This window comes from Canariomyces notabilis (assembly GCF_033297395.1).
Source record: "Canariomyces notabilis strain CBS 508.74 unplaced genomic scaffold N656scaffold_18, whole genome shotgun sequence".
Lineage (NCBI taxonomy): Eukaryota > Fungi > Ascomycota > Sordariomycetes > Sordariales > Chaetomiaceae > Canariomyces > Canariomyces notabilis.
Window position 1 is genome coordinate 290,064 of NW_027041840.1, and position 25,073 is coordinate 315,136.

At 54.4% G+C, this 25,073-nt stretch overlaps 9 protein-coding genes and 1 non-coding gene across 10 annotated transcripts; 4 read left to right on the plus strand and 6 right to left on the minus strand.

Moving 5' to 3' along the window:
* Positions 1 to 31: 31 nt before the first annotated feature.
* N656DRAFT_781466 (cysteine proteinase) lies at positions 32 to 2,841 on the minus strand. The gene has a single exon (XM_064815588.1). The coding sequence runs from the start codon at positions 2,386 to 2,388 to the stop codon at positions 268 to 270; it is 2,121 nt and encodes a 706-aa protein (XP_064668258.1). The 5' UTR covers positions 2,389 to 2,841; the 3' UTR covers positions 32 to 267.
* A 45-nt stretch (positions 2,842 to 2,886) lies between these two features.
* On the plus strand, positions 2,887 to 3,547 carry N656DRAFT_799817 (uncharacterized protein; the record flags this gene model as incomplete). The annotated part of the gene is made up of 2 exons (XM_064817925.1): positions 2,887 to 2,920; positions 2,988 to 3,547. 2 exons carry the CDS (start codon positions 2,887 to 2,889, stop codon positions 3,545 to 3,547), a joined length of 594 nt encoding a protein of 197 aa, XP_064668259.1.
* Positions 3,548 to 4,154: 607 nt separating this feature from the next.
* On the plus strand, positions 4,155 to 4,245 carry N656DRAFT_t105. Its single transcript has one exon. It is a non-coding gene; the product is annotated as a tRNA-Phe (tRNA).
* Positions 4,246 to 5,347: 1,102 nt separating this feature from the next.
* Positions 5,348 to 6,515, minus strand: N656DRAFT_769995 (uncharacterized protein; the record flags this gene model as incomplete). Its single annotated transcript, XM_064813740.1, has 2 exons — positions 5,348 to 5,490; positions 5,552 to 6,515. 2 exons carry the CDS (start codon positions 6,513 to 6,515, stop codon positions 5,348 to 5,350), a joined length of 1,107 nt encoding a protein of 368 aa, XP_064668260.1.
* A 3,045-nt stretch (positions 6,516 to 9,560) lies between these two features.
* On the plus strand, positions 9,561 to 10,558 carry N656DRAFT_196881 (replication factor A protein 3). The gene is made up of 3 exons (XM_064808849.1): positions 9,561 to 9,821; positions 10,004 to 10,106; positions 10,350 to 10,558. Exons 1-3 carry the CDS (start codon positions 9,672 to 9,674, stop codon positions 10,415 to 10,417), a joined length of 321 nt encoding a protein of 106 aa, XP_064668261.1. The 5' UTR covers positions 9,561 to 9,671; the 3' UTR covers positions 10,418 to 10,558.
* Positions 10,559 to 11,290: 732 nt separating this feature from the next.
* N656DRAFT_196780 (uncharacterized protein) lies at positions 11,291 to 15,661 on the minus strand. Its single transcript, XM_064808848.1, has 2 exons — positions 15,325 to 15,661; positions 11,291 to 15,275 (listed from the first exon to the last, which is right to left on the minus strand). The coding sequence occupies exons 1-2, from the start codon at positions 15,422 to 15,424 to the stop codon at positions 11,560 to 11,562; spliced, it is 3,816 nt and encodes a 1,271-aa protein (XP_064668262.1). The 5' UTR covers positions 15,425 to 15,661; the 3' UTR covers positions 11,291 to 11,559.
* Positions 15,662 to 16,810: 1,149 nt separating this feature from the next.
* N656DRAFT_713459 (FAD/NAD(P)-binding domain-containing protein) lies at positions 16,811 to 18,070 on the minus strand (the record flags this gene model as incomplete). Its single annotated transcript, XM_064811896.1, has 2 exons — positions 16,811 to 17,672; positions 17,733 to 18,070. 2 exons carry the CDS (start codon positions 18,068 to 18,070, stop codon positions 16,811 to 16,813), a joined length of 1,200 nt encoding a protein of 399 aa, XP_064668263.1.
* A 984-nt stretch (positions 18,071 to 19,054) lies between these two features.
* N656DRAFT_675855 (PEBP-like protein) lies at positions 19,055 to 19,779 on the minus strand (the record flags this gene model as incomplete). The annotated part of the gene is made up of 2 exons (XM_064810480.1): positions 19,055 to 19,566; positions 19,647 to 19,779. Coding segments are annotated over 2 exons (645 nt in total), but the record flags the coding sequence as incomplete, so codon positions are not given.
* A 1,240-nt stretch (positions 19,780 to 21,019) lies between these two features.
* On the minus strand, positions 21,020 to 22,809 carry N656DRAFT_713149 (uncharacterized protein; the record flags this gene model as incomplete). The annotated part of the gene is made up of 5 exons (XM_064811873.1): positions 21,020 to 21,336; positions 21,433 to 21,805; positions 21,898 to 22,123; positions 22,189 to 22,409; positions 22,504 to 22,809. 5 exons carry the CDS (start codon positions 22,807 to 22,809, stop codon positions 21,020 to 21,022), a joined length of 1,443 nt encoding a protein of 480 aa, XP_064668265.1.
* Positions 22,810 to 23,407: 598 nt separating this feature from the next.
* N656DRAFT_756962 (S-adenosyl-L-methionine-dependent methyltransferase) lies at positions 23,408 to 25,039 on the plus strand. Its single transcript, XM_064813134.1, has 2 exons — positions 23,408 to 23,558; positions 23,623 to 25,039. The coding sequence occupies exon 2, from the start codon at positions 23,715 to 23,717 to the stop codon at positions 24,624 to 24,626; it is 912 nt and encodes a 303-aa protein (XP_064668266.1). The 5' UTR covers positions 23,408 to 23,558; positions 23,623 to 23,714; the 3' UTR covers positions 24,627 to 25,039.
* Positions 25,040 to 25,073: the final 34 nt, after the last annotated feature.

Genomic DNA, 25,073 nt, shown 5'->3' on the forward strand with positions numbered 1-25,073 from the left:
AGAAGATATTCGGATCCCAGGCGAGAAATCTCAGCCATCTTGAATCACTGTTGTGTGCAGCCTATTCGCACTATTCTAAACTGCAGTGTAAGAGTATGCATGCATGTTCAAACCACCTAACCAGCACCGTGTCCCATTGCCTGTTGTCTAGATGTCCGCCCCAAGCCGACTCCAAGGAAGGGAGTCCATGGTATCTCCTAGAATGAAATACAACGCCATTCGCTATGCATACAGACCAAGCAACCAACCGCCAAACCGAAGGATGCCTTATTCCTCATCGCTGTCATCTGGCAGCGGAACCGCCGAGGCCTCTGAGAGAATATCTCCGACATTCCCAGGCTTGATCGTGACGTCCGAATCAGTCATGCTCGTTCCCCTATCCTGCGCTGCGTCTAGATTCTGCATGACAAGGCCTTCAGCACTATTGAAGTCCCTGCTGTCCTCCTGGGACGATGCAGGTGACAGGTCACTCGAGTCGTCCGAATCTATGATAAGGAGGGATTCTGAGTCGACGCGGTCGTAGAACAGCATGAACACGCCTCCTTGGGCGAGAACCGTCTGCTCGTCAACTTTCGTGACGTCCTGATCGCTAAGCCGCCACCATTCTGACCGCTGTCCTTCGTCAAGGCCGGGCCTCACGGTAAGCTCTCTTGCATCCTCCAGCTCTCCCTGTGTACTCGCGCCATCAGGGTCAGCATCATCCTCGCACGCGAGCTTGGGCGGCTGCTCGGGTACTTTCTCCTTGACAGCTTGAGTGGGAGGGACAGAGTGCTTCCTGTAGCAGACATAATGGCCGTTTTCATGACGTCCGTAGTGCGTAATAACCGCGCGTAACTCGTAAATCGGGCCTGACAGCCTGGAAGGAAGGCGGTTTGCCGCCACCATGGATGAATGGGGATCCAGCGACCAGCGCTCCTCGTACTTCTTGGGGACTTCACCCTCCTCTGCCGACCTTGTCTGGTCAGGAGCGCTCCCAAGGCACCACGGTCCGAGATCCAACAACATTGGGAATCGGACTGCCGCCGAGTTCTTGAACATGGCGCCGGTCCTTTCGTCAAAAACGGACCGGTTCATGTGAAATACTAGGCTCTGTGGTGCCCGGGCAATGACGGTCTGTTTTGTCTTGGTTGAGCTGACCCTCTGTTTTCTTGGAATATTGCACTTCTTGACCAAGGTCTCTTCATCAAACATCTCTTCTTCCAGAGCCTCTTCCAAACGTTGGAGTCTGTCGTTCAGTTCGGGAAAGCCGCCAGTGCGGTCGGCCAGAAATTTAAGCCCCTCGTACATATTCAATACGGTGCACTTGAAACATTCCACTCCTTGTATCGATTCAACCTTTGTGTAACAATCCAACCTCTCGTAAAGGTTGTGCTCCGGAAGGTTGCCAAGGTTAAGGGTCAAGCAATTGAACGGAATCATTGTCAGCCCTTCGCAATGTCCGCATGAAACACAGGCTACTCGCTGGGCAATAAGCCCTTCGAGAGGATTTCGTGCCAAACGAAGCTCTGCCGGGGCCTTTGATTGACTTGCTGCGCTCTGGTAGCCACTGTCTCCGCTGTGTTGACTTTCGGAGCAGTCATCACGTACAATGTCAGGTTCGAACCCGGCCATGGTATCGAGAGCGCGCACAACCTTCGCAATTTCTCTGTCAATCTCGTCCAGGAGCTTTGAGTAATACTCCTGTGCATCTTGCTGCTGCCACGTGTCCATGTTCTTCAAAATCCCCGGCGTCCACAGTGTCTTGCCGTTGCTTTCAGAGCCGCTGAGCTCAGCGACCAGCTTCCGGAGCGTGTCGGCCGTTCGGGCTTGCGGTAGACCGAATCCTCTGGCGAGCGATGGTGTACTGAGATACTCCGATAGTGTTTTTAGCGACGCAAGCCCCTGGAGGATGCTGTTTTGAAAGCAAGAGTTGTCGTAGTTGCCCAGACCAGGCGGGCGCTCGGCCGCCGTCCTACCCCCAAGGGTGGCATTGGAGAGGCTATTGAAACCTTTGAGTCCCGCCTGAGAGACGGAACCTAAGAGCCTGCCCGCCCTATCAGCGCGGAAGATCCTCCGCAGGACGTCGCTTTTCGCGGCATGGGTCGATGGCTGCGTTGCGAGCATGGGGATTGGAAAGAGTGGCGGATTGACCAGTCTGTCAATGGCATAAAGCAGGTGGGCTGGTATCACGGATACGAGGGCATTCCAGAGGAGTTTGGGAAGCGAAGGGGCTCGGCCCTGCTTATGAACAAACTGGTATACTAAGGCGACAGTAACCAGGACAAGAGTGGCAACCGTACTTGGATTGATGTCGCGATCTTGGATCCGTACTGGCGAATGATACTGATGCAAGTCAAATCCCGGGCGAGAATCAAACTGGCTCAGGATGCGTCTCGCGTCGGAATTCATTCTGGGGCGAACGGCGGCGGAAGACCCAGAACCTGGGTTGCCTGGCCGAGGACGATGGAGAGATTAGATCAAAGAGCATACAGTGTGGATGACCCGATATAACTAGCCCAAAATGCCATGACCGATGCAAGATGTGCAGCTTCGGCTGAGGCGAGTGAAGTAGGACTGTTATCGACCCAAGCGGTTGGAGCAGGCGAGTTGAGATGGCATTTTAAGTTGGTCCTGCTCAAAAACGACGACAAAACGAAGGCCATCTGTACTGACCAGACAGCTTGGCACCTTCATTGTTACACTGCCCATTGGCCGCCCGCTAACAGGGGCCACAGCGGGATCCCAAGACCCTTGCAGGCGCAGCGGGGCGTTCAAGGTTGCTTGGAATCCCGGCTTCAAACAAAAAAACGGTTCCAGAAAAGCAAAAATATCTCCGATAAGAAATTCACGCCGGCTACCCCACGATAACCGGTAGATCTTGATAACAGTCTCACCAACACACAGAAGATGGCGAAAGGCAGCATTTCGAAAGGGAAGAAGGGTACGTGTCGCGTGACTCATAGGAACCAATGAACGTACTAGAAGCTGACATATGATACATCCGCAAGGCCCTTCAATACATTCCCGTGCAGCTCGGCGTGCAACCTCACCAGGCATCGATACGGACAAGTCCCTTAAAAATGTCCGCCCACCCCAAGACTCCGTGGACCGACGGCCCGCCGTCCTCGCGGCGCACCACGCAAGCGGCGTGACCAAAAAGGCAAAGACGAACCGAAAAGCAGTCATGAGCTCCAAGGCACGGCGACGGCACGAGAAGAGCCTGGACCGAGCCGAGGCCGTCATGGACCGGACAGCGGTGAAGGTGCAGAAGAGCAAGGGAAAGGCCAAGATCATTAGCTCGCGGAAAAAGGCGTGGGAAGAGATCAATGAACAGGTGCAGGGTCTGGAGGGAAAGCCTAAGCTTAGCAAGAAGGCTAGGACCAAGGCCGAAGAGGACGCCATGGTGGCGGCATTCTACGCTGATGATGATGGAGACGAGCAAATGGAGGAAGCCGGTCATGACACCGAATCGCATGGCAATGATGCGGAAGCTGTACCCCCAGCTGTACAACCGGTATCAATACCGACCGCCCCGCCTCCAGCTGAAGACGAGGAAGAGATACTGTAGGAGTGGGTGTGATACTATAGCGAGCGCTCCCTGGATGAGCAGCTCAACAACTGGAGGTACAATACCGCTGCCGCGACTCTGCATGCGCATCGGGGGCTTCCATGGATGTGGGGCATGAGACGTTTTCAGGAGAAGCAAGGCAATTCCCTATCCGGTGTAAGGGGTTGTTTTCATCGGCATGGAAAGTGAGCACAAATGTCGCGGCAGGTGGCCGTTGCTCTCTCATGGGCGGAAGTTCGTCACCCCCTGAATACGGAATGGGGCAAAGTCAAAGAAGGCACCCGCCTGCTAGGATACCCGTTAAGCACCGTTCTATGAACGGGATACTATTGAAGTTGTTCTCTCCGTACAAACCGAACGAGATCTCCTGCTACGGAACTGTTGCGGACAAAGTATGCCCACCAGAGTTATCGACTTCCCGCTTACCATACCTTGGCAGAAAAAGGGGTTATGCCCCACTGAACAATCCAACAGATTCCTTCAAATGCCATACTCAGGGAGCACCATCATCAATACCCAGACTTGGAGTACTGGGATAACTGGGACAGTGGTGGAGGTCAGCACCCTCCGCCATAGCGTACAATTTTAAACATTTTGCCATCAACAAGCGGGTTTAGCTCAGTTGGGAGAGCGTCAGACTGAAGTAAAACTTCGGGAAGTCAATCTGAAGGTCGTGTGTTCGATCCACACAAACCGCAAAGTTATATTTTTGTCTTATTAGCCCAATGGTCTCGTTCTTTTTGGTACATTCGCTAGGTTTTGTCTCAAATAATCATTCAAACTATGACAACAAATTACCCCTCTTGGGGAAGAACACCATTCGTGAATCATAAGTGTCATAGACCTCGTGTAAGCAGCTGACCGCGCGTGATACGAGATACGCTAGCACGGCTTGGAAGCGGCTGACAACTGACGCCACAACGTATTTCGTACCTAAGGGATTAATGTTAATGAAACCGTTGACATGTGTAGAAAAGTCAAAACAGATCTCTGAAGACGCGGCCTGCTTGCCCCTTTCCGAATTAAGGAAGTCCTCGACTTCATTGTATCAGAAACGCCGATTATGTGTTAAAACCCCAGCCTCTTCCTTCAACAGTATTGGAACAGCCCAGACAATGCATCCGACTACATACTTCATACAGGACTCTCTTAACTCTTACAAGATACAGAACCGCCCGTTGTCTTCCCATAGCCTTGCGTTCCATAACTGACCGATTACCGGGAGCGACCGAAACCAACAATTGGCAAGGTCCTTGTTGGTTCCAGACCCGTCTGTGATCGACCTCAATCAATCAACAAACCCGCCCTCACAGCTCCCAAAGCCGTCATCCATTATGACGTATATCGTTGAGACAACAGATCTGATCTAAACCACTCAGCCCCTGCATTCCTCCTACTCCGTCCTTACTCCGATTTCCCTTCCCTTTGGAAGTGCCAGAATGCGTCACTGGCAACATTTGCTATGTTGTAACATGTTCGACCAGCAAACCTTTTTGCCCCCTGGGCTTTTGGATATTTCTATTTCATGGGCCCCTATTTTTGTTCTCTTTTGTTCCGCACAATTTCCGAACAAGGAGAGAGCGTTTGAACCCGGTTGCGCATAGACTGAGGTGGCTTTCAGTCGGGATGCTATAAATCACCCAAGGCGCCGGGTATAAGAAGATGCTCTTGCGCCAATCCTGTCGCAGGCACCTGTATAAGATATCTGAAGATATCGATGTCCTTTGCTGTACGCAGAGGGAAGATGATGGCTTCTCTTCCTCCTTAGAAATCTCTCCCTGGCCGGTTGATGCTAGCTCATCATCCACCGCCAAACCTCGAAGGATCTGGACTGAACATTGAGTCGGGCATGTGATCATAGTTGATGCCTGGCTCTCGCTTCAACTGAGGCGATTCTAGGCACGGAAATGTGTCATCGGTGGGAGAATACAATGAGGCAGTACCTAAGAAATAGTTGTAAGCAGAGCGATCGGTATGGCCAGTTCAGTTGCGTTTCTTGCTTACCGAGTGAATAGGCGATGCTCCCCTGCCGCTCCCCCGACCCGAAGCCCTCAAACTGCATACTCGGCACACTCTGCAGAGATGGGTATGACGAAGCGATGCTGGCGTTGCGGCTGCGTGGGGAGCCTGGCGGGAGAGGAGGCTGGGGAGTCTGTCCAAGTGTGGCCTGGGTGCTCTGACCGAAACTGAACGACTGACGGAACGTCTCATTTGGAGTCTGAACGATCCGCCTGGCCGAGTTGTTGATCCACTGGTCGATGTTCTCGTCGTTGCACTCTGCATGAGTCATGAGAAGATGCTTCAGGCCGCTCACTTCGGTGAGCAAACCGTTGTATACCATCCGTAAGTGCACGTTCTGTGTTTCTTCCTTGATTTTCGCCTCCTCCAGCTCGGATACGTAATGCTTCTTCTTTTCGCGGCACTTCATGGCGGCTATGCGGTTGCGCTCCAGGAATTTGATCCTCTTCTCCTCATCCTCGGCCGTGCTCGGCTCCTTCTTTACTTTTCTCGCCTTTCTTTTTCTTGGAGGCTCGTCTTGCTCAGGGGGGGTGATATCCGTGGACGTGCTGCCAGACTTGGACGTTCTTTGCGAGAACGATTTGCTGCTCGAGGCTCTCCGAGTGGATGGCCGGGAGGTGTTCATCGGGACCACGTGGATCTGCGGCTTCGTATCTTCGTCTTCACTTTCGGGACTGTAAAGTTCAGGGTCGACAAAGAGTTGCTTTTGGTCCGCCATTCCCACCGTCCCGCCCATTGGCTCAGTGAAGCCATCCCAAACATCCGCTCTGATTTCCCCATCTCCCGCGTCGGCAGGCGTCGGGGGACCGCCAATATCAAACTTGGTGCCGTAAGGCTGATAGCCATTCAGGCTGATGCTCCCGCCGTCGACGTCTTGGTCCGGACTTTGAAACGAATTCGTGTCGTCGAAGTCCAGACAATCGCTGAAGAAGTGAGACGGCGGCTCCATTTTTCGTCTTCGTGAGTGTTTGCAATCCCCGTGCTGGTGCCGTCAGGTGGAAGCGTTGGGACGGCACTCGTGGTTATGATGGCCTTGGCGAGCCGCTCTCAAGACCGGAAAGAAGGAAATCAGCGCTTGGATGACTGAGTCGGGGGATAACTGGGGATACGCCGGAACTGGGGTCCGGCTTTCGGGAACCGGGAACGGCGGGAACGAGAGACAACCACTGCCTCAATCCAATCCTTGGTTTTGTGCTACCTGCGCTATCCGCACTACCCTGCGCTATCTGACGATCAAATCAGTCCGCTGCTTCATCCTGGCGCATGCACCAGACAGACGGTTGGAATAGCGTGTTGGAGGCGAGACTCGATGCCTAGCCTCCGTCGGTAGCAGGACGCGCCTGTTGGACATACCTTGATTGTTTCCCACGCAGAGTGTGGAGTGTGTACCACCGTTATCGGTTCCGATGTGGCCGTTGAATCAAAGAGACACGTCTGGTACGTCGTGGAATCGCCGTTGCGTTCCCTGGCGGGAATCCTGTGTGACAGTGTTTCAGTCGCAGGCACTTGCCTGATGCAAAAGAATTGGGGTCCTAGCGATATATGTTTGGCAGGAACGTGTAGAAGACTTCAAGAAGAAGAGAGAGGAGTTCGACAAGAACCTGAAGGGATGTGGCGGGGTATTCTGGATCTGCCAATGGCCTGCACAGTGGCAGCTTGGGAAACAAGAAATCCAGATTCCAGAATCCAGGCCGGGCGGGCATATGTCTATCCCGGTGACTGCGGGGAAACCTAAGAAGCAAAATCAGGAGATGGGCCGGTGCTTGCTAGACCTACCGTATGCCAGACGGACAAAGAGTGTTTCTGGAAGGGCTGCACAGATGCGGATAGCAGGCAGGGATTGGAAGCTGGCCGAGCTACCGGTCGAGCTGCGAGCTCATTGAGCTTTCTGCACCTACTTCCCCTTCCGGCAGCCACCTTACTGTGCCTAGAAACGTAGGGTGGATTGATCTCATGAGCGTCATGCGAGGGACCCCATCAGAATTGCTGTGCCGACACGCCGCGGCGCACGCTGGACGTGTCGGGCCATCCATGCCATAGGCAGAGCGAATTCTCGACCTTGTTCTCCTCAATTCTTCTTCGTCCATGGGCCAGGACTATCCCTGATGAATTGGGTGCTGCCGGAGAGCGATTGGAGCAGCTCCAAGCAGGACAGGATCTGTGCTGTCGGTGCTGCAATGCAACGTCGTCCGCGTTGCATGGCTTGATGGAAACAAGAGGGTGGCTTGCAATTGGAAAACGAACCCCAGCATGGCAATCTTGCGGAATCCCATAGGGCCGTGGTACCCGCAGCAAGCTTTGGCGCCAAGGACTGTGCCCGCCAGCCCCGCCCTTACACCCGGGTCACCCTTGGCCCTCTGCGATGGGTCCACCTTCACACCGTAACATCGCGATGGGTAGGGATGGGTCGCAACGGATAGAGGAGCAGACGAGTAGAATATCAACTGGGAGATACACGATTCACAGTCAGCATTTAGCATGTGGATGGTGAGCTGGCCACCCTCAGCTAAGCTCCCTGGGCTCGAGCGACGGTCCAGGCGCCCCCGTCAATCGCATTCTATCAGAAACCACTAAACAAGAACCGTGCGTACTCGGTAATAGAGCGGAAGGGAACTATACACGACTCAGTGCCCACAGCAAGGCAATAAGCCCCGCCATGGCTGTCATGCTCAAGAGCGCCTGCCAAGGTCCAGATAAGTGAGTACCCGGTAACCATGCTATGCCACATGTATGTACGTTATGCATGTAAAGCATGTATGTAGGCGGCGGGTATCCATATCTCCTAACATTAGGTAGGCGACGTCGCGAATCAACAAACTTGCCCGTCCATATCCGTATCTATCCATTCGGTCTACAGGCCGCCCAAGCAGAGACTGGAGACTGCAGTCTACTGTCAGCTTCCTGAGGAAGTGGCATCTGCTTCGAAAACAAGGGGCAACCGAATGGCTATCAACAATATTACTTGTGTTCTAAGTTAATGCAGGCATACTGCTGGCGGCCTGAAAGCTGTCTAGGCTAGGTCCCTAAGGTAGGCACGTATGTGTCATGCAGGAGTCTAGGTAGGCTTGTACGAAATACTGCGCTACAAACTACCACAACAGCCAACTGACTGGGAAGCCAGCCATACAACCAGGAAATTAGAAGAGTCTACATTTCCGTAATCAGTCCCGCTCTGGGTGTATCCGAATGAGACCTTCCAAAGCCCGAAACCATTTTGGACGGTCAACTGCCTGTCTGGGCACTGTACACTACTCGGGCCGTTACTTGAAACAAGCCAACTGACGCTTGCGGCGGCAAGTGACAGCAACCGGAGTACGGCATCTTCCGCTTCAGGGTAGTATGTAACGACCAACGGTGAAAAGAATCAAGGTGGGAAGTCAGATAGGACAACGGCATAACATTACCTTAGTTACGTCTAAAAAAAACCAATCACGCATGAGCCAATGTTTGTTTTGAAGTATGAAGATATCAACCTCCTCGCCGTACCTTGGTTGGCTCTCTTGGTTCCTGATACATAACCCCACTGAACTAAGCCCAATTTGTGGAGCAGAGATGGACTTGGTATGAAAACCGGACATCAATACCGGACATTGCCTAGGCGGATTTCTGTGCATACCACGTCCGTCTTGACAGCGGCCTCACGCTTGCTTCCACTAACTTTGGCAGGTCATCCAATTATCGGCGCTTTGCAAGTCAACTCGGCCTCAAGCAGCCGTTGGGGCTGGGCATGGTCCCGGCGCCGCACCCCGCCGAGCGAGAAATGCCAAGAGCGATCGAGATCTGGCCCCACAAGGCTACCCACCTTTCCGGGGCTGAGCGGACCAACGGCCAGACCAGCAAGCACAGGCCAAACTTTATGGCAAGGGCCATCGACACCCTCTGAGACCCTGTGACTGTCGTGCATTGCACCTACTTGCCTACCTCGCCTACCACCGTCCATTTCAACAAAATCTGCTACACTAAGCAACCAACTAAATCCAGGGTCCAGCCGTAACTACCGACAGCGACTGAAGTTTCTTGTCAGGACCAAGAGCCGGCATCATCTGCACGGAATTATTTCGAATCTAAACCAGTTCATCACCCCGCCGATTCGATACCCCTCAAGATGGAGGCGATTTCGACCCCGCGTGTCACTTGTGCCTACCTCAACTCATATGTGGGCAAGAATGTCATTGTAGTAGGCAAGGTCATCCAGCTGCGTGGCGACGAAGCCCTGATTGACGCCGACGGGAACATCACTGCCCATCTGAATCGCGTAAGTTCTCAAGGACTCTGGAATCACATTAGTAATCCCCTCCCCCATGTGCTCCTCCTATGCCTCGGAGATCCCAAGCCAAGCTCAGGACGAGAGGAGTAAACGACGGAGCTAGGAGGGGGCTGGAAACCCCGGCTACATCGGACCACTGCAGAGCATGCGCACTAACTGCAAGCATACAGGAAGCCCACCTCGCCGCGGGCAACGGTGTTCAAATCATTGGGAAAGTGAACCCGGACCTGTCGGTCAAGGTACTGAGCTCTATCGACCTGGGCACGGGTGTAGGTGAGTCACTTTTCACTTTCAACCTGCTTCCCCAACGAACCGCCGGAGTGGCGAAGCAGTACCCCAATCTTTTCGGGCGTCCTGTTGCCATCCTCCCCTCATCCTCGGACAAGGCCCAGAGCTATCCCGTCAACTCATCAACCCGACCGGATGGGGAGGGCCAAGACAAGGAGGGGGCAAGGGAAGGACCCAGAAGGCCCTTGCTTTGTCACAATATCGAGTTCTAATGGGACCCTGCTTTAGACTACTCTCTCGCCAACGCAGTAGTTGAGATCTCCCACCAGCATCGGGAGTTGTTTGCGTACGACTAGCATATTTACAAATCGATAATCAAACAGTCAAGCGGCATAGCTAGTTGCTTACATCAACTCTTCATCCAACCGTGGTGCAGGAAATCATCGATCGCCTTCTCGAGTGACAACAGACCGTGCCTGGCACCTGCCCTGAAAAACATCACTGAGAAAACGCACCACACAACAACGGATGGACTGAAGCGTTGCCTTGTGCGGATGAGAGAACAGACACAAGTCTAAGGTCAGTGTATGCACAGTATCTAAACATCGACTCCAGAATCTATACGGTAGTAACCCCCCTATTCCGTCGACCGTGATTCCGCACGCAAGCTAGCAAGCGAGGCAAGTAATCCCGCGCCTAAGCGGCCGCTTTGAACGAAAGCGAGCCCACAGATGCAAAGCGCTCTGTCAGCAAACCGTTCGAGTAAGGGTATCTTGGCAGAAAATAACAACATGCAAATCCGCCACGGGTCGCGCGAGCAAGAAACAAAAGGGTCGACGCTTCGAGCCTTTCCTTCGGTCCTACCGCTAGAGACCGAGCGTCCAAAACAAGCGGCGCCTAGAGGAAAGTCCCAGGCCTGGGCCGTATAAAGGAGAATAAGCATGTAGTCGATGGACATCATGATGATGTAATAGGCGCAGAAGAGTCCCGTGGACAACCGCTACCGGACCGGCACAAGAGACGAGCGGAACAATCCGTGATCTCGCACGAACTTGGATGAATCCGGGGAGACAAGTCGTCTCCCGATATTTCCCACCTTCAAACTATGCGCTGAAGGTATGTACATACACTAATGGACCCAACAATTTTACTCGCTCGCCTTGACCATGCCGTGGCGGGAAGGGGGAGACTGGACAAAACCAAAACAAACAAACTCCAAGGCCATGCTGTGCCGTGCCATCTGATCCACGGCAAACAAGGCTAAGGCAGCAATAAAATCAACAGAGGATAAAAATAACAAAAAGACGAGACAGAACGCAGAGCATCAGGGAAAACAAAAGCGAACAAAAGCTCGTGTGCTGACGAAGCATTCGCGTCTCCACCCAGAAGCTCCTGTAAACCCCCTCACCCGCATTAGCCCACCTCACACCTAGCTAGGTAGCATCTAGTGTGCCTCAACAAAACAAAAACAACGGCCCGGCGGCCGCGGCGAGAGAGATTAGGTATGACTGAACCGATGCTCGAAAAGCTCCCAGAGTCCGTCTGACGCCGCACCGCCGTTGGTCGCATCAAGTGAATGCTGCTGCTGGTGCTGCTGCTGCTGATGATGATGCTGGCCCATAGCGGCCCCCGCTCCCTCCGCGACATCACCAAGCGACGGAAGATTGCTCAGATCGGTCACGAGGTGTTTCAGCCCGTGAGACGGCGAATCGGCCGTGAACTCGTTGGCCTCGCTCAGCAGCTGGTTCAGCGTGGCCGTGAAGGGCGAGTCGAACGGCAAGACGACGCCATTAGCGGAACCGTCGTTGTCGAGTACGACATCGTCGAGGGCAAAATGTGCGTGCTGGTTATGGCGCGGGCTCCGGCGGCGGCCTATACTGCCGCTGGAGCGCGGGGTTCTGGAGGGTGTTCGTTGGAGATGGGCGAGCGCGAGCGCGAGTTGGCTTCCGGGGGATTTGGGCATGGTTCGGATCGACCGGATCGACCGCGAGATGCTCCTTGTTATGGGGCGATGGCTCGGGGTCGGACGGGTCGGCGTCTTGAACGATCCCTGGGCTGCAGAAGCCTTCGGAGGCGGAGTGGACGGGCGTTTGGGAGGAGTGCCAAAGAGTTCTTGGTCGAGCTCGCCGTGGTCGTCGAGAGTCGGGGTGCCGAGACGCTCCGATCTTGTAGTGTTCTCCTTCCCTGCCGTTGCGGACTTGGCCTCTCGGGCATCGTTATGCGTGGCTGTGTGGAGCGTGTTGATCGCAAGCTCCCCGAGCACCTTGGGTACTCCATCTTTTCTGGGTGACGGGAAGAGTAGCCTCCTTGTGCTTCCCAGATCGTCCTCGACCGCGATAGGGCTGTCCGCTGTTCCACTACCCCTCGAGTGAGTCGATCCAGTCAAGCGCTGTTTCGGGGAGCTCCGCAAGTTTAAATTATTGTCTTCTGCCGTGGCCACGCTCTGCTGCCTGAATCCTGTCCCATTTTCGTAATTCTCATTTGGTGACTCGCTATCTGCTGGGCCGATCGGATCCGTCGTAAAGTATGCTTCTGAAGTAGGATTCGGCTGCGAGTCACTCTTGGTACGCGCCTTCTTTGACTTTGAATTGCCGCTCTTTGGCTCGCGCTTTTTGCGCGGTTGATTGAGTCGGGCATAATCCTTGTCCCACCGGTCAGGCGGTCGGTGTACCTTGAACTTGCCAAGCCAGATACCACAAGGATTGCATAGGAGAGTTTCAGTCCATAACTTCTTTTCGTCGTTTGGACCGAGTGTCTTCTTGACGAGTCGGTAGGCAGATGGCTGTCCGTCTGCATCCCGCTCCAGCACATCAACTGCAGTCACGCATCCTGGCTTATCCGAAAACTCGTGAAAGCCTGGAGTTCCGAAGTGGTCTTGGGTCCAAATCTTCCGCCAGGTTGGTGTCTCGATGGCGCCGCAGTTGCTGCAAAATGGAGGCGACTCTCCCCGCTCAATAGCATTTTCAAGCCGTTCCTTGATACTCTGCTTCTTGACCATATTCTTATTGTATCGTGGCGGGTCTAAATCGCTCGAAGGGCAAGGCGCTTCTGACGTGAAGACTCGAGGCAAGGTCAAAACTGGCTCCGCGACGGGGTCGCTGGCCGGGACAGGCGGCTCAGGAAGTCCCCTCGAAGCAGGTCTCGAAGACGGTTGCATCTGAAGAGCCAAGTGAGGTTCCGGCTCAGGACGCTCTGGTATAGGCAGCGTCATCGCAGACATGGAACTAGAGTCTTGGTGGGAAACGTCAAAGTAGCTGTTGTCTGCATCATGTCCACCTGAATGTGTCGGACCGGTGGTATTGTTAGATGAAGCAGCCTGTTCCTGCTGCTGCTCGTATGGCGGCGCAGAAGCATGCGAGACTCCACTATCATTCCCCTGGGTGTTAGGCTGTTCCTGTGGCAATGGATCTTGCTGAGCTACAACCGGGTTCGGCGCGGTATTCGATCTTTTGAGAGAGCGGTTGTTCGCTCTTTTGCCCGGGGGCGCAGCAGAGGGCGGCGGTGTTGGTCTGTTCAACGTCTTTGCCTTTCCAGCGGGATTGAAAATGCTCCTGGTAGGCAACAGCTCCGGGGGACCGGGGTTCACTTCTTGGAACGGGAAATTAGGCTGCTGCTGCTGCTGCTGGGCATCTCCGTTTTTACGGTTGCTTGGCTTGCTGGGTTTGGGGAGAGATGGAACAGGCGCCATCTGGTCCTGCATTGGCGCCTGCGGAAGTTGCAGCATGTCTTCGTCATCGAAGAAGTCGTCCAGACCTCCACTCATGAATCCTGAGTCGATGTTGTGGGTGGGTATCCCACGCAGGATGGGGCTCGAAGCCGGTGGGCTGGATTGGAGGTAGGCAGTGGTGCGTGGAACCGGTGGTGACGATCCCAACTCACCAACACTATCTTCTGGTGAATACCCTTGATCCGGCGTCTGCGCAATTGATTCCGCCGGTGATCGAGCATCCTGGCTCAAGGTTCGCGCCGGTACCGTTCCAGGCACCGACTGGTACATGGGCATGCTGTCCATGCTGACCATGGATTCAGACCTGGATTTGTTCTCCGCCGCTCTTCTTCTCTGCTGCTGTTTTAACAGCGACGTGTCAGGGATTGGAGTGGGGGCGCGAGGTACGTCTTGGAGATGGCTCGGAGCGTTGGCATCGCTTCCTGCGCCAACTGGTCTCATGGTGCGCAACGAGTTTGAAGTGCTTGCAGCGACTCGCAGGGAGTCAGGTACCGAGCCGAACGGGGCGATGACGCTGTATTCAGTCCTGATTACCTTGGCTCTCTTCTTTTGCGGTCCATCATCGCCATCCGTAGCCTCTTCGGCTGCAGATGTATTGCCAGTCTCCAAGGGATTCTTCCTCGGCCGACCTCTCGGCCTGCCTGTTGGTTTCTTGCTTCTCGATCTTGAAGATGGCCGTGAAGGGCGCGGTTGGGGCACAAAATCTGTGGCGGAAGGAACCGCCGGCGACGGCACGTTCTCCGCAGGATTTTGGGCTCTTTGTGGAGCCGACGCGACACTGGGTGTTGAATTTGCAGGAGGAACCGCACTCGGTGGCATCCCGTTGGCTGGAGGGATACTAGACGGGCGGGTAGGAGGCCGAGAAAAGCTGTCTCTTCGCATGTCGGGCGGCTTGGCATCATTCATCGAGGACTCATACCGGCTCAGTTGGGCCGGAGGTACCGCTGGTGACGATACTGGTGCCGCATCCACGGAACGTCCAAGCATGGTGTTGGACTGAAGGAATGAGTTCCATTCCGACACGGCGTCGGCAGGGCTCGGGGCGACTTTCAACCCATTCGTCAGGTCCATGCTGGCGAAATCGGTGCGTCGCACCGTTCTCTCGACGGCTGTCAGCTTCAGTCTGACTTCCAGCGTATCTCTGCTTCCATTACTGAGAATGGCTAGTAGATTTCGTGTGACGCGTCCTGTGACCAATTGTTGCTGCTGAAGCTCGCCTTGGGCTTCCAGGCCCCACGATAGCATTCCTTGCCCTACCAGGGGCACGTCCGGTTCTGAATAGTCGTAGGCATACACACTGTAGTCGCTCTGCTCCTGGTTGACGATCTCGGGGCTGCACTGGGCAACAGCTTGCAAGCAAGTCCGGAGGTCGACCACGCCGATTGTTGTCCTCTCGTCAAGCGGGATCGTCCTGATCTGAAGGATGTGAGGCCACCTAGCCAAACAGTGCACTTGGCCTTCTCGATCGAACGTGTACTGGACCTTCACTAGAAACCGGATTAGACACAAAACGCTATTGAAGCGAGCCCAACTTACACCCCATCGGCCGCGTCTCCAGGCCTGTTTCTTCATGGCCGGCCAGCTGGGGTTGCATATGTGGTGAGGGCGCCGACCAGGCGTTTGTTTGTGCCGCCATCTTGAGAAGCGACCACGGCGCTGTATCGCGGTTGCGCGCAATTGACGACACGGAGGCAGATTGATGTCGACGATAAGTTAAAGCAGGAAGGTAGATGAGTGCAGAGGGTTATAGGATTAATGGAGGAAGTTCAATTGGGATCTGACGTCGGGTGGGCCGAATTTGAGAGGCTGGTTCATTCTTGAGAAAGCGCGTCCCAGCCCGTCGCGTCGGTGGGTGGGTCAGCCACGTCCCCTCCATGCAACTGCGCCGGTCGGGATCTTTAATTAGTTGCCTCCCGCTTGCAGGAAAGCAGCGATAAACCTTCCAGATGATCTCTTGTATTTTCTAGGGGGAAAAGGGTCGATGTATTGGATATTGGTCTCGAGATACCTTCCTTGCGCAGATTTCCAACACCAATGCTCATTATCAAGTTCAATCAGTCGTTCTGATCCCGAGTACGGAGTAGTTGACAGGTGTTGGTGTTATCGTCAAGCTAAGGGTTATCACTGCTGCAGGGCAACAATCCGGCAGATGACGCGAAGTGGGGCCCGGGTCGGGTCACAGTAGCGGCTCTTTGGCGGAACGTGCCATGACCGCGCCGAGGCGCGTAGCACGAGCCACCCTGTGACACAGGCCAACACAGGCCAACACGGTACCTGCCGTTTGGGCGCCCCAAATCCGCCAGGCTTTCCCACTGTCCAACACGGCTCCCAAAAGGCAGCAGGGCGTCCGGCCGGAGAAGTGATGGAAAATGAACAGATTTTTGCAGCGCTTTGATGTCAGGGGAGCCGGGAGCCCTATTTATACCCCGCAAAGACTCTCCGACAGCTCCGGACCAGGCAACAGCCCCGCCCCGGCTGCGAATTCCATTCTTATCGTCAGATAACATCCATGGCTTGTAAGTGAAGCCATACCTGATAGTTATCTGCACTACCTCCCCCTATGTCAACCCCTTTTTCTCGGCCTCCGGTCAAACATTCCCCTCTTCTCCTTGATTGGATGTCAACAACACCAGCACAGCAATTGATGATCAGCGACAATTCAACAACCATCATAAATTATCGAGTCCTTGGCCACCAAATACAAACACAATCCCGCATTCTGCTACCTTGGTCATGAATTTCCGTTCATCCTATTGATTGCGCCACGATCGCGAAATATTTCATTGCTTTCTGGACAAGTTTGGCGTTTCAACCGAATTCTTGCGCTACACTCCAAGCGATCGGCTCAATTTGTATCTCTCAACTCACAGACGACAGGCCGGCACCAAACCGAGGTCTAAAAAACGAGTGAAATCATCTCTATACCCATTAACCTCTCGATCTATGCCGCAGATAGGTATCAAACTTAACAACAGGAAACAAACAGCACTCTCGAACCCCCTGTCCACGACCGCCAATACCATTACCAGTTCTTCTTGACAAGAATAGTCCTATCCCCCCTGACAAACGCCGGGAAATACTGCGTGCCCAGCTTCTTGCTCTTGAACATGGCAATCATCCAGCCCCAGAGCTTCCACCCGCCCATCTGGCCGACCCCTGAATTCTTCCCCAGGCTGACCCCGACCATGATTTTGTCATCGGGCTTGTACGGCGGCAGCTGTGCCTCCCTGCCGTTGCCCAGCGCGCGCGCGTCCAGCAGCTTGGCCAGGTACACGGCCTGCGCGTCGGCGTAGACGCCCTGCGTCACCTGCAGGTTGCCTGCGTCGCCCACCACGAAGATGTTGTCGTGCCCCTGAGCCCGGAGCGTCGGCGTTGTTTTGACATGGCCCCGGTCGTCTAGCATGCTGGCGGGGAGGAATGAGGTGTTTGGGATCGTGCCGAAGGCCGGGATGAAGAGGTCTGCCGAGAGCGTGCGGGGGATCTTGGCCGCAGCCTTCTCGGAGGTGGATGGCGAGGACTTGGTCGGGGTCAGGGTGATGATGTTGCTCGACGGGGAGGATGATGCCCGCGCGTTGGTGATGACCTTGACCTTGAAGCGCTCAAGTTCATTTTTGGCCGTCTCGCGCACGTCGCGCCTGAGCCTGGGCTCGAGCGGCAGATCTTTGTCGCAGATGAGGGTGATTTCTTTCTTGCCCGTCGAGGCGTACTCTTGTCCGAGCTCGCCGGCGAGTTCAACCCCTGTGAGGCCCCCGCCCGCAACAACGATGGATTTGGCCTCGCTGATGCGTTGGGCCCACTCGTGGAGGGTTCTTTTCGTGTCGTCGGTGCTGGAGAGGTTCTTGAAGGGCATGTCGTTCTTGAAGCTGCTGCCGGTGGCGATGACGCTGTTGGAATAAGGCTGTGTTAGCCTGCATTCTAGGTAAGTCCTGATCAGGGTCACTTACAGATCGTCGTATCTGATCGTCCGGGCTGAGCCATCGTTTATGCGCACTTCCACAATGCTGCTAGTCGGGTCCACCCTCTCAGCTTTCCCCAGGACAAGTTCATACTTGTCAGACGGGTATTTGGCAAACTCCGGAGCAAGAGGGAGGAAGAGGTGGTCGTCGGCCAGCATGTTGGGCAGTATGCCGCGCACCGAGGCCACGAACCAGTACATGTGCGTGTTCGGCGCGACAACTACCACCTTCAGGTCTTTCACGTTGGCCGCCGTGTGCTTAAGGAGATAGTGGGCTATAGGGACACCAGTATAATTGGCACCGAGGATGACGATCGTTCTAGCCATGATGACAGGATGTGCAGTAAATCGAGGAGCTCTCTGTTGGATACCAAAGGTCGTTGATGTGAAAAGCTACGTGCTTCATCACACATATACCCGCATCGAGTTGGCCCTGGGACTCATACCAACGGCGGGTGCTTGATATATAACTTCCTACGAGGCTCTCCAAGCCCTCCCCCTGACAAATTGCCATTGTCGGCCACTTTACGACCACATGCCGCCGAGAGAAAGTAGGTAATCAACCAGTCGCCCCGGAGCCCGATCATCAACTCAATCAGGCGGCTCAGTTGTTCATCATCGACACATAAAATCCAGTGAAAAGTCGCCGGCGATGTTTGCGTAAAAGCGCGCGGGATAGCAGTGGACACCGCGCGCTCCCAAAAGATGAACCGCGCGCTGGCCAAATCCGGTAATCGGCAAATGGTGTAAGTGGTGTAAGGCCGCACGCCACCTCGCTCAGCGTAGCGTTCTAACCCAACTATAATTACTAAGCTACTCTACATATTGACTTATCATTCTCCTCCCAGGGCGGTTTTCAAGCTTGTCGTTGGCCAATGGATCGGGGTTGGGTTTCAGACGAGGTGCCACTGCAACATAGGCACAAGGATGCGAACCGGCCGGCTTCTGCTGTCGTCAGGGGCCTGCACTCACTTTTTGGACAGCGCTGTGTGACCTCGGAGACAGGATAACATCTACATGTCACGGCACTTCGAGTGTCTCTGGTTGAACCACAGCTCTGAATCCAGAGTAATGGAACCAAAGAACCGAAGGCTGATAACGACAGAACCAAGAATCGTTCGCAACCTTCACAAGCGCCAAAAGTCCCCCAAAAATTGGCCTCAATACTGAAAATACAAAGCCTACTCCAGAGGCTTACAACCCCAGCATTGCCACCCCAGCCAACAACAGCCCCCCGGCCAAAGCCAACCGGCCGTCAGGCATCCCCAACCCGCCCACCGCCGCGGCAGTGACGGGTCTCCCGGTGGGCTGACTCCCCGTCCCCGCTCCTGTTCCTGATGCGGCGCCATTCCCTCCAGTCTGCGCCCCGACCGGTCCGGGATTGGTGACATTATACGAGTTGCCGGCCACCACCATGCTTTCCAGGCCGGCCTGCCGCAGTACGGACTCGGCATTGAAACCCCTGATCGTCGCCGCCGCCTCCCGCAGCGTCTCCATCCCTTCGTCGGTGATGCCGCTCGTGTCGACCAGGATCTGCGTGTACCGGTGACTGAGCGGGATGCGCGCCGGCGGGTTGGGCCCGAAATAGGGCACAATCGGGGCCGTGCTGGTCGAGTTCTCGAGGAGGAACGCGCGGATGGTTCCCGCGGTCGTGTTGAGTTGCGTGGCCGTCGTTGCTGGGGTGAGGCCGGTTTGCATCCAATGGAGGAGTGTGTCCGTCTCGGGAGGGTTTGCGGTGGGGATGTCGAGATCGATCATCATCACCGCGTACGATGTGCCCGTCAGTTGGCTGAGGGTGCCGATTCGGGGCTGGGTGAGGGTCGCTGGTGCAGGTATTAGCGTTCGTTGCCTGTGCCGGCGCTGCTGGGTGATGCTGCGTGCCCGCTCGCGTTGGTTGACATACCGTTTCGGCTAACTACCGTTCCATTAAGAGGAACAACGCCTCGATAATCGACGATGAGGCTTGTATCTGAGGCCGGGGTGAATCCTTCTGGTGTCTGCCCCATCGCCGCGGTGGCCGCCACCAGGACAGCTAAGCACCGAGAAACCATGATGGCAAGGAGGGACAATAAGTTTGAGGATATCAGGCTCTACGCAGCAAGCCGGTTGTCGCGAAAGTTCCAAGCCGGATTCAATCTGCAATGTAGAGTAAGGAAGATTATAAATTGAAGAACAGGAACCAGCCTAGCATGATAACTTCTTCGAAACATGAACTCGGGATGTTTTAAAGAGAAAACAATGGTCATATACACCTTGCGCAGGCATATTCCGGGCTGGTCTTGGCGACCTGATCTCCGTCAAGCAGGTTCAACGGTGACGACGACAGTTTGAAACGGCAGCCGTGCCACGCAATGCTGGGGAGCATCAAACCCCGGAGATCTACCCGCGATTTCGGGCAAGCAAGGATAGCGAAAGACAGGGGACGAGCATCATAAAAAGCGATGCTCGGCAGTTATGGTGAGGTACTTGAGTGAATTGAGTTCACCAATAACTCATCCATCCTCCATTTCACGAGGTAAGGGGGATGAGTTTGATATTCGTCGAGGTTTGCTCCCGTACAAAATTCTGTACAACGGCATTTGTGACTTGTGAGTCTGTGAGTCTGGCTCAGCAAGCACATCGGATCGCCATCTCTGGAGTGCGAACTGGAGTGCGAACCCTGGGGAGTTCTGGATTTATCGTGTCTCCATCAAGCGCTGAAGAAGACATCCTGCATTCGTCAGATCGCCTGAGGGAATGTGGGTTCCGGTTTGGTGTTTCGAATTTCCGACTTTGTCTCCAGTAATACAAGTTACCATCGTAATAAGTGTAGGTAGTCAGGGATCATGGTTAGGTAGTCACGGATCACCCGCCACCTGCTAAGGCCTAGCTACAGGTGTAGGTAATTGAGCCCTACGGTTACCTGTCCAACGCTGCCACCTGCACACCTGCAAAGTGTGCTGGGACTTGACACCTGGGGGAGATTTGAGGGACCTGTTAGCCAAGCCTGATGAAGGCTTCTGATTGGCTCTTGACAGGGTGATCATGATCCTTGACTACACTTACGATGGTAAGTCGAGAACTTGCTGTTCTAGCCGCCGAATTTAGCTGGGTGGTGTCGCTATTTTCAGCGGCTTTAATAGTGTTAGCGCTGAAACAGGGCAAAGTGCTCCCATACGCTCGGGAGGTCTCAGGAGCAGTGGAGGAGTTCAGGGCTGGTGGGCACATAGGGACGGATCTGTGGAGACAAGGGCATACCCCTGAATGGCCATATATGTAGTCCGAAAAGACACTCTCCTAAAGAAAGGGAACATATTTGTTCACGGCCTTGTATACCCCTGCAGGCTGCTGCCGTATTGAAGCAAAACATTCCACGTAGAAAAACAGACGACAGCATATGAAGAGGAAAGTCCCCACTAGCGGTAGAGAGGCTGCGAAGAAGTCAAGCTCCATGTCCGGGTCGCCATCCGGGGAGATGTTTCGCCAGCGTCTTAGCCAGTCACTGCATGCTTGGATCACCGCTTTCGACCTGGCGAAAGCTCCGTTCGGTGTCAACTGGACAGCCTCGATGTCATAAACAACCTGAACCTTGCTAGGGAGGGCCCCGCCCGGGGCTGATCTTTGAGTATCTTCGGCTTGCTGGTGAAAGCCCGAAGAAGCAGCCGGACGGGTGTCGCAATTATTGGCGCGTTTGGAAAAGCTGTTGCTACCTTGAGTGGCCACATAAATATAGTATGCGCAGACCGCGATAGAGAATGCCGCGTGGTATATGCTGCACGCACGCCACGCCATCTTTTCTGCCTCGGTGGGGAAGTAAAAGCTCCACGCCGCTAGGGGCGCCAAGCTGGAAGCCGCGACGACCACAAATCCCGGGGCAAGCAAGTCCCGATCAATGACCAGCCATGCGTCGGATGGCAGTCGATCCCAGGGTCGTGTCTTGATCTCTCGCCCGAACAAGGGTAAGTGGACCATGTAGGTGAGCTGGGCGTAGTAGGACCAATGGACGTCGATGCGGAATCGGCGGGAGGGAGAGATAAAGTCAAGCGGCGTGCGGTACCAAGTGGAGGGAAGATCGGGGTGGGTCTGTGACTCGGGACGTTAGCATGATGGTTCTCGGACTGGTAGTCGGAGTGGGTGTCTTGAGAGAGACAAGGTGGGTGTCCTGATTGGCGTACCGAGTTCCTAGCAATAGACCGAATACTCTGGACACTCCTGCCGTGCTTCAGGTGCAGTATGGTGGGCTGATTGATGGTTGGCTTGAAGAACCAGCACAGCGATGTAATGAGCATGGTGAGCGCGAAGGAGAGGGCGGTCAACTCAAAAGTGGTCATGGGCAAACCCTCTCTAAGACGCTGGAGTTCCGCCACAGAAAACCAGAACATCTGCCACAGCGTAATGACTCTATCAAGAACTGGTTAGTTGCCAAGTGCGGCTCCTGAAAAGTCCTGCGAAAAGAAGGGACAAACTTTGATAAGCCATCAGTTTGACTTCGTGCTTTGATATCAACCTTGGTCAGACTCGGGAAGTCCATATGGCCGTTTCGGACAAGATAGTACAGCTGCTCGGAATTGACGGGGAAAGGGGGATAGTCGGGGTCGGCGAGGAGAAAGCCGCCCATATCCGCAAAGAAGCCATGAACCAGTGTCCATTCCCCGTCATGGTTGGGGTGAGGCAACTGGGCAAACAACTAGCAACGCGGCGGTCAGGTCATTTGTCTTCTGGGATACATCGAGGCGTTGATTAAGGCCGGGATGGTGTAGTCAGTAGGGAACATGACATACCTTGACGCTCCGTCTTGCGCTTGACAGCTGTCCAAGTGCAATTGCGAAAAGGTAATTCGGGCCGAGGAAGCCAATGCATGCAAGGTTGAACTTGTCTACCAGAGGATGGAACCATTTGTCGTTCAATGAGGGGACACTAGGGAAGGTGGAAACCCAACAACATAAGATAATGGTGACACAGCAGGACCAGAGAACATCGATACTGCCGCGTCCCGAACCACCCCCCGTCCATCCTACCGTGACTTGGGAAGTGTCGTTCCAAGAGCCCGGGATTGAAGGCTCGGCCGAGGATGTGCTGAGTGACATGAAGACAGAAAAACACAAGTGAAGCAGGGCACAAGAGCCTGCATAGGTAGTACCGTAGATAGTCTCGTCTCAGGCTGCTCGACTGGCGGCAAAGTGTGAAGTGGCGGCGCCAGGCCACTGGGTGAACCGATGTCTTAAGAAAACGGTATGTTGAAGTACCTTATGAATGAATGGTAAGTGCCTAGTCAGTCAAGCAAACGGCACGGCGGTCTCTGACTGTCTGTACATTAAGAACGGGATAGGTGTCGGCAGCACAGTCTATATGCAATAGCTGAAGGAAAGGTGAGCCTGAGATAACGAGATCGAGCGGACATAGCAACGGTAGGTATTTACTTCCCCACGGCGGCAACATGAAACAAACACCACGGCGAGAAAAGAACTGCATGTCGACATCTTTCCTGAGACGCTGGAAAAGGTGTTTGGTTCCAGTCAATGCGACGCTCAGATCTGGAGCTATCTTTCAGCATCTGCAGGGCGACGGTTCAAGTTATGTTGCATTACCATGATGAAGGGTGGTAGGTTGCGCTGGCGCTGCTAGGCTCCAAGTTAAAAGAAAGGGGAGTTCAGGGGTGCAGCTAAGCGCTTTTGCGCAAGATGGCAGGACTTCATTGGCCAACACCGCGAGACCGCGCTTGGCGCAACACACACTGCAGTGCACCATCCACCTCAGCTTTCCCGAATCTTGTCCAAAGCAGCAATCGAAACCATTCTCCAAGGCCCGACATCCAAACCTGTCGCATATTTACCAGGTAAGTCCAATAGCTTTTTAGACAAATGATTCACAGCGACTGACGCAGGATTTTGTTGCTCCAGTCACCAGACACTCCATCCTCACCGGTTTGTCAACAGCGCGGCTCCGCTTCGGCCCGCATTCGACCATCCACCGACACATCGCCCAAACACACATGGCTACCGATGCCAGGGACTCCTCTGAGGCCCTCGTTCAGGCAAACCCACAACTCAAATCGTACTACGAATCTCTCGAATCGCGCATTGGCTATCGCCTTCTGCTCGGCGGCACTCGGCATTTTGGATATTATGAAGATGGCGCGAAATGGCCCTTCCCTATAGGGCGCGCCCTACGTGCCATGGAGGAGAGACTCTTCCGCGCGTTAGATCTCCCCGAGGGCTCGCAAGTGCTTGACGCTGGCTGCGGTGTCGCCCACGTAGCCATGTATATGGCCCGTCATGGGCTCCGCATCACGGGCATCGATATTATCGACCACCATATCACAAAGGCGAAGCGGAACATTGCCCGCTCAGGCCTCCCGCCCGGCCAAGTTACCGTCCAGAAAATGGACTATCAGCACCTGGAATCCATCCCTGACCAGTCGCACGATGGCGTGTACACCATGGAGACCTTTGTTCACGCCACCGACCCGGAGAAGGCGCTGGCCGGCTTCTATCGCATTCTCAGGCCCGGGGGGAGGCTTGTCCTCTTCGAATATGACCACAACATGGGTGTCGAGGAACACATACCGAAGCATGTAGTCGACGACATGAACAAAGTGAACAAGTATGCCGCCATGCCTACCAATGCTCGCTCCCACAAAGGCGTCTTTACTCGCATGCTCGAGGACGCTGGGTTTACCGATGTCAGGGTCGAGGATTACTCCAAGAACATCCGCCCCATGTTGTGGCTGTTTTACGTCCTCGCAGCCATACCCTACTACATTGTCAAATTTCTCCATCTCGAGCGTTACTTCATCAACACAGTCGCAGGCGCCCAGGGTTATCTACATCAAGAACACTGGCGCTATGTGGCTATATCCGCCACCAAGCCGGGAGAACGAATAGAAAGCGCGAAGACGAAGTAAGGTAGCTTTGCGATGATGTTTGCCAGGGTTTTCCTTCGCATGCATGGAAAGGTTCGCGCGCTACATATACACTCAAGTCATTGTTCCTACCTACAACGACCTAAAATAAAACTACCTAGGTACATCAGCCAGGGGTCAACTTAGGTACTATATTGATACAGTACCACTGTACAAAGGTCGAGGCCAAAAGTCATTCTGCACTCATGTTATACCAAGGTTGTCCAGGCATAGACCACACAGTATCCTAATAGGCTTGGTAAACACACCATCTACGGTCGCCAGGGCCTTGATATCGTCTTACAGTGACTGGAGGGGCGCGGTGTGTTATAGCCCCTCGTAGGGGCCATGGCGCATACCTACAGACCACAGTGCAATACAGCTACAATCTTGTAAGTATTGAGGTAAATGCGGACTGTACCTCCGTACTGTGACGCTACAATACGTCTG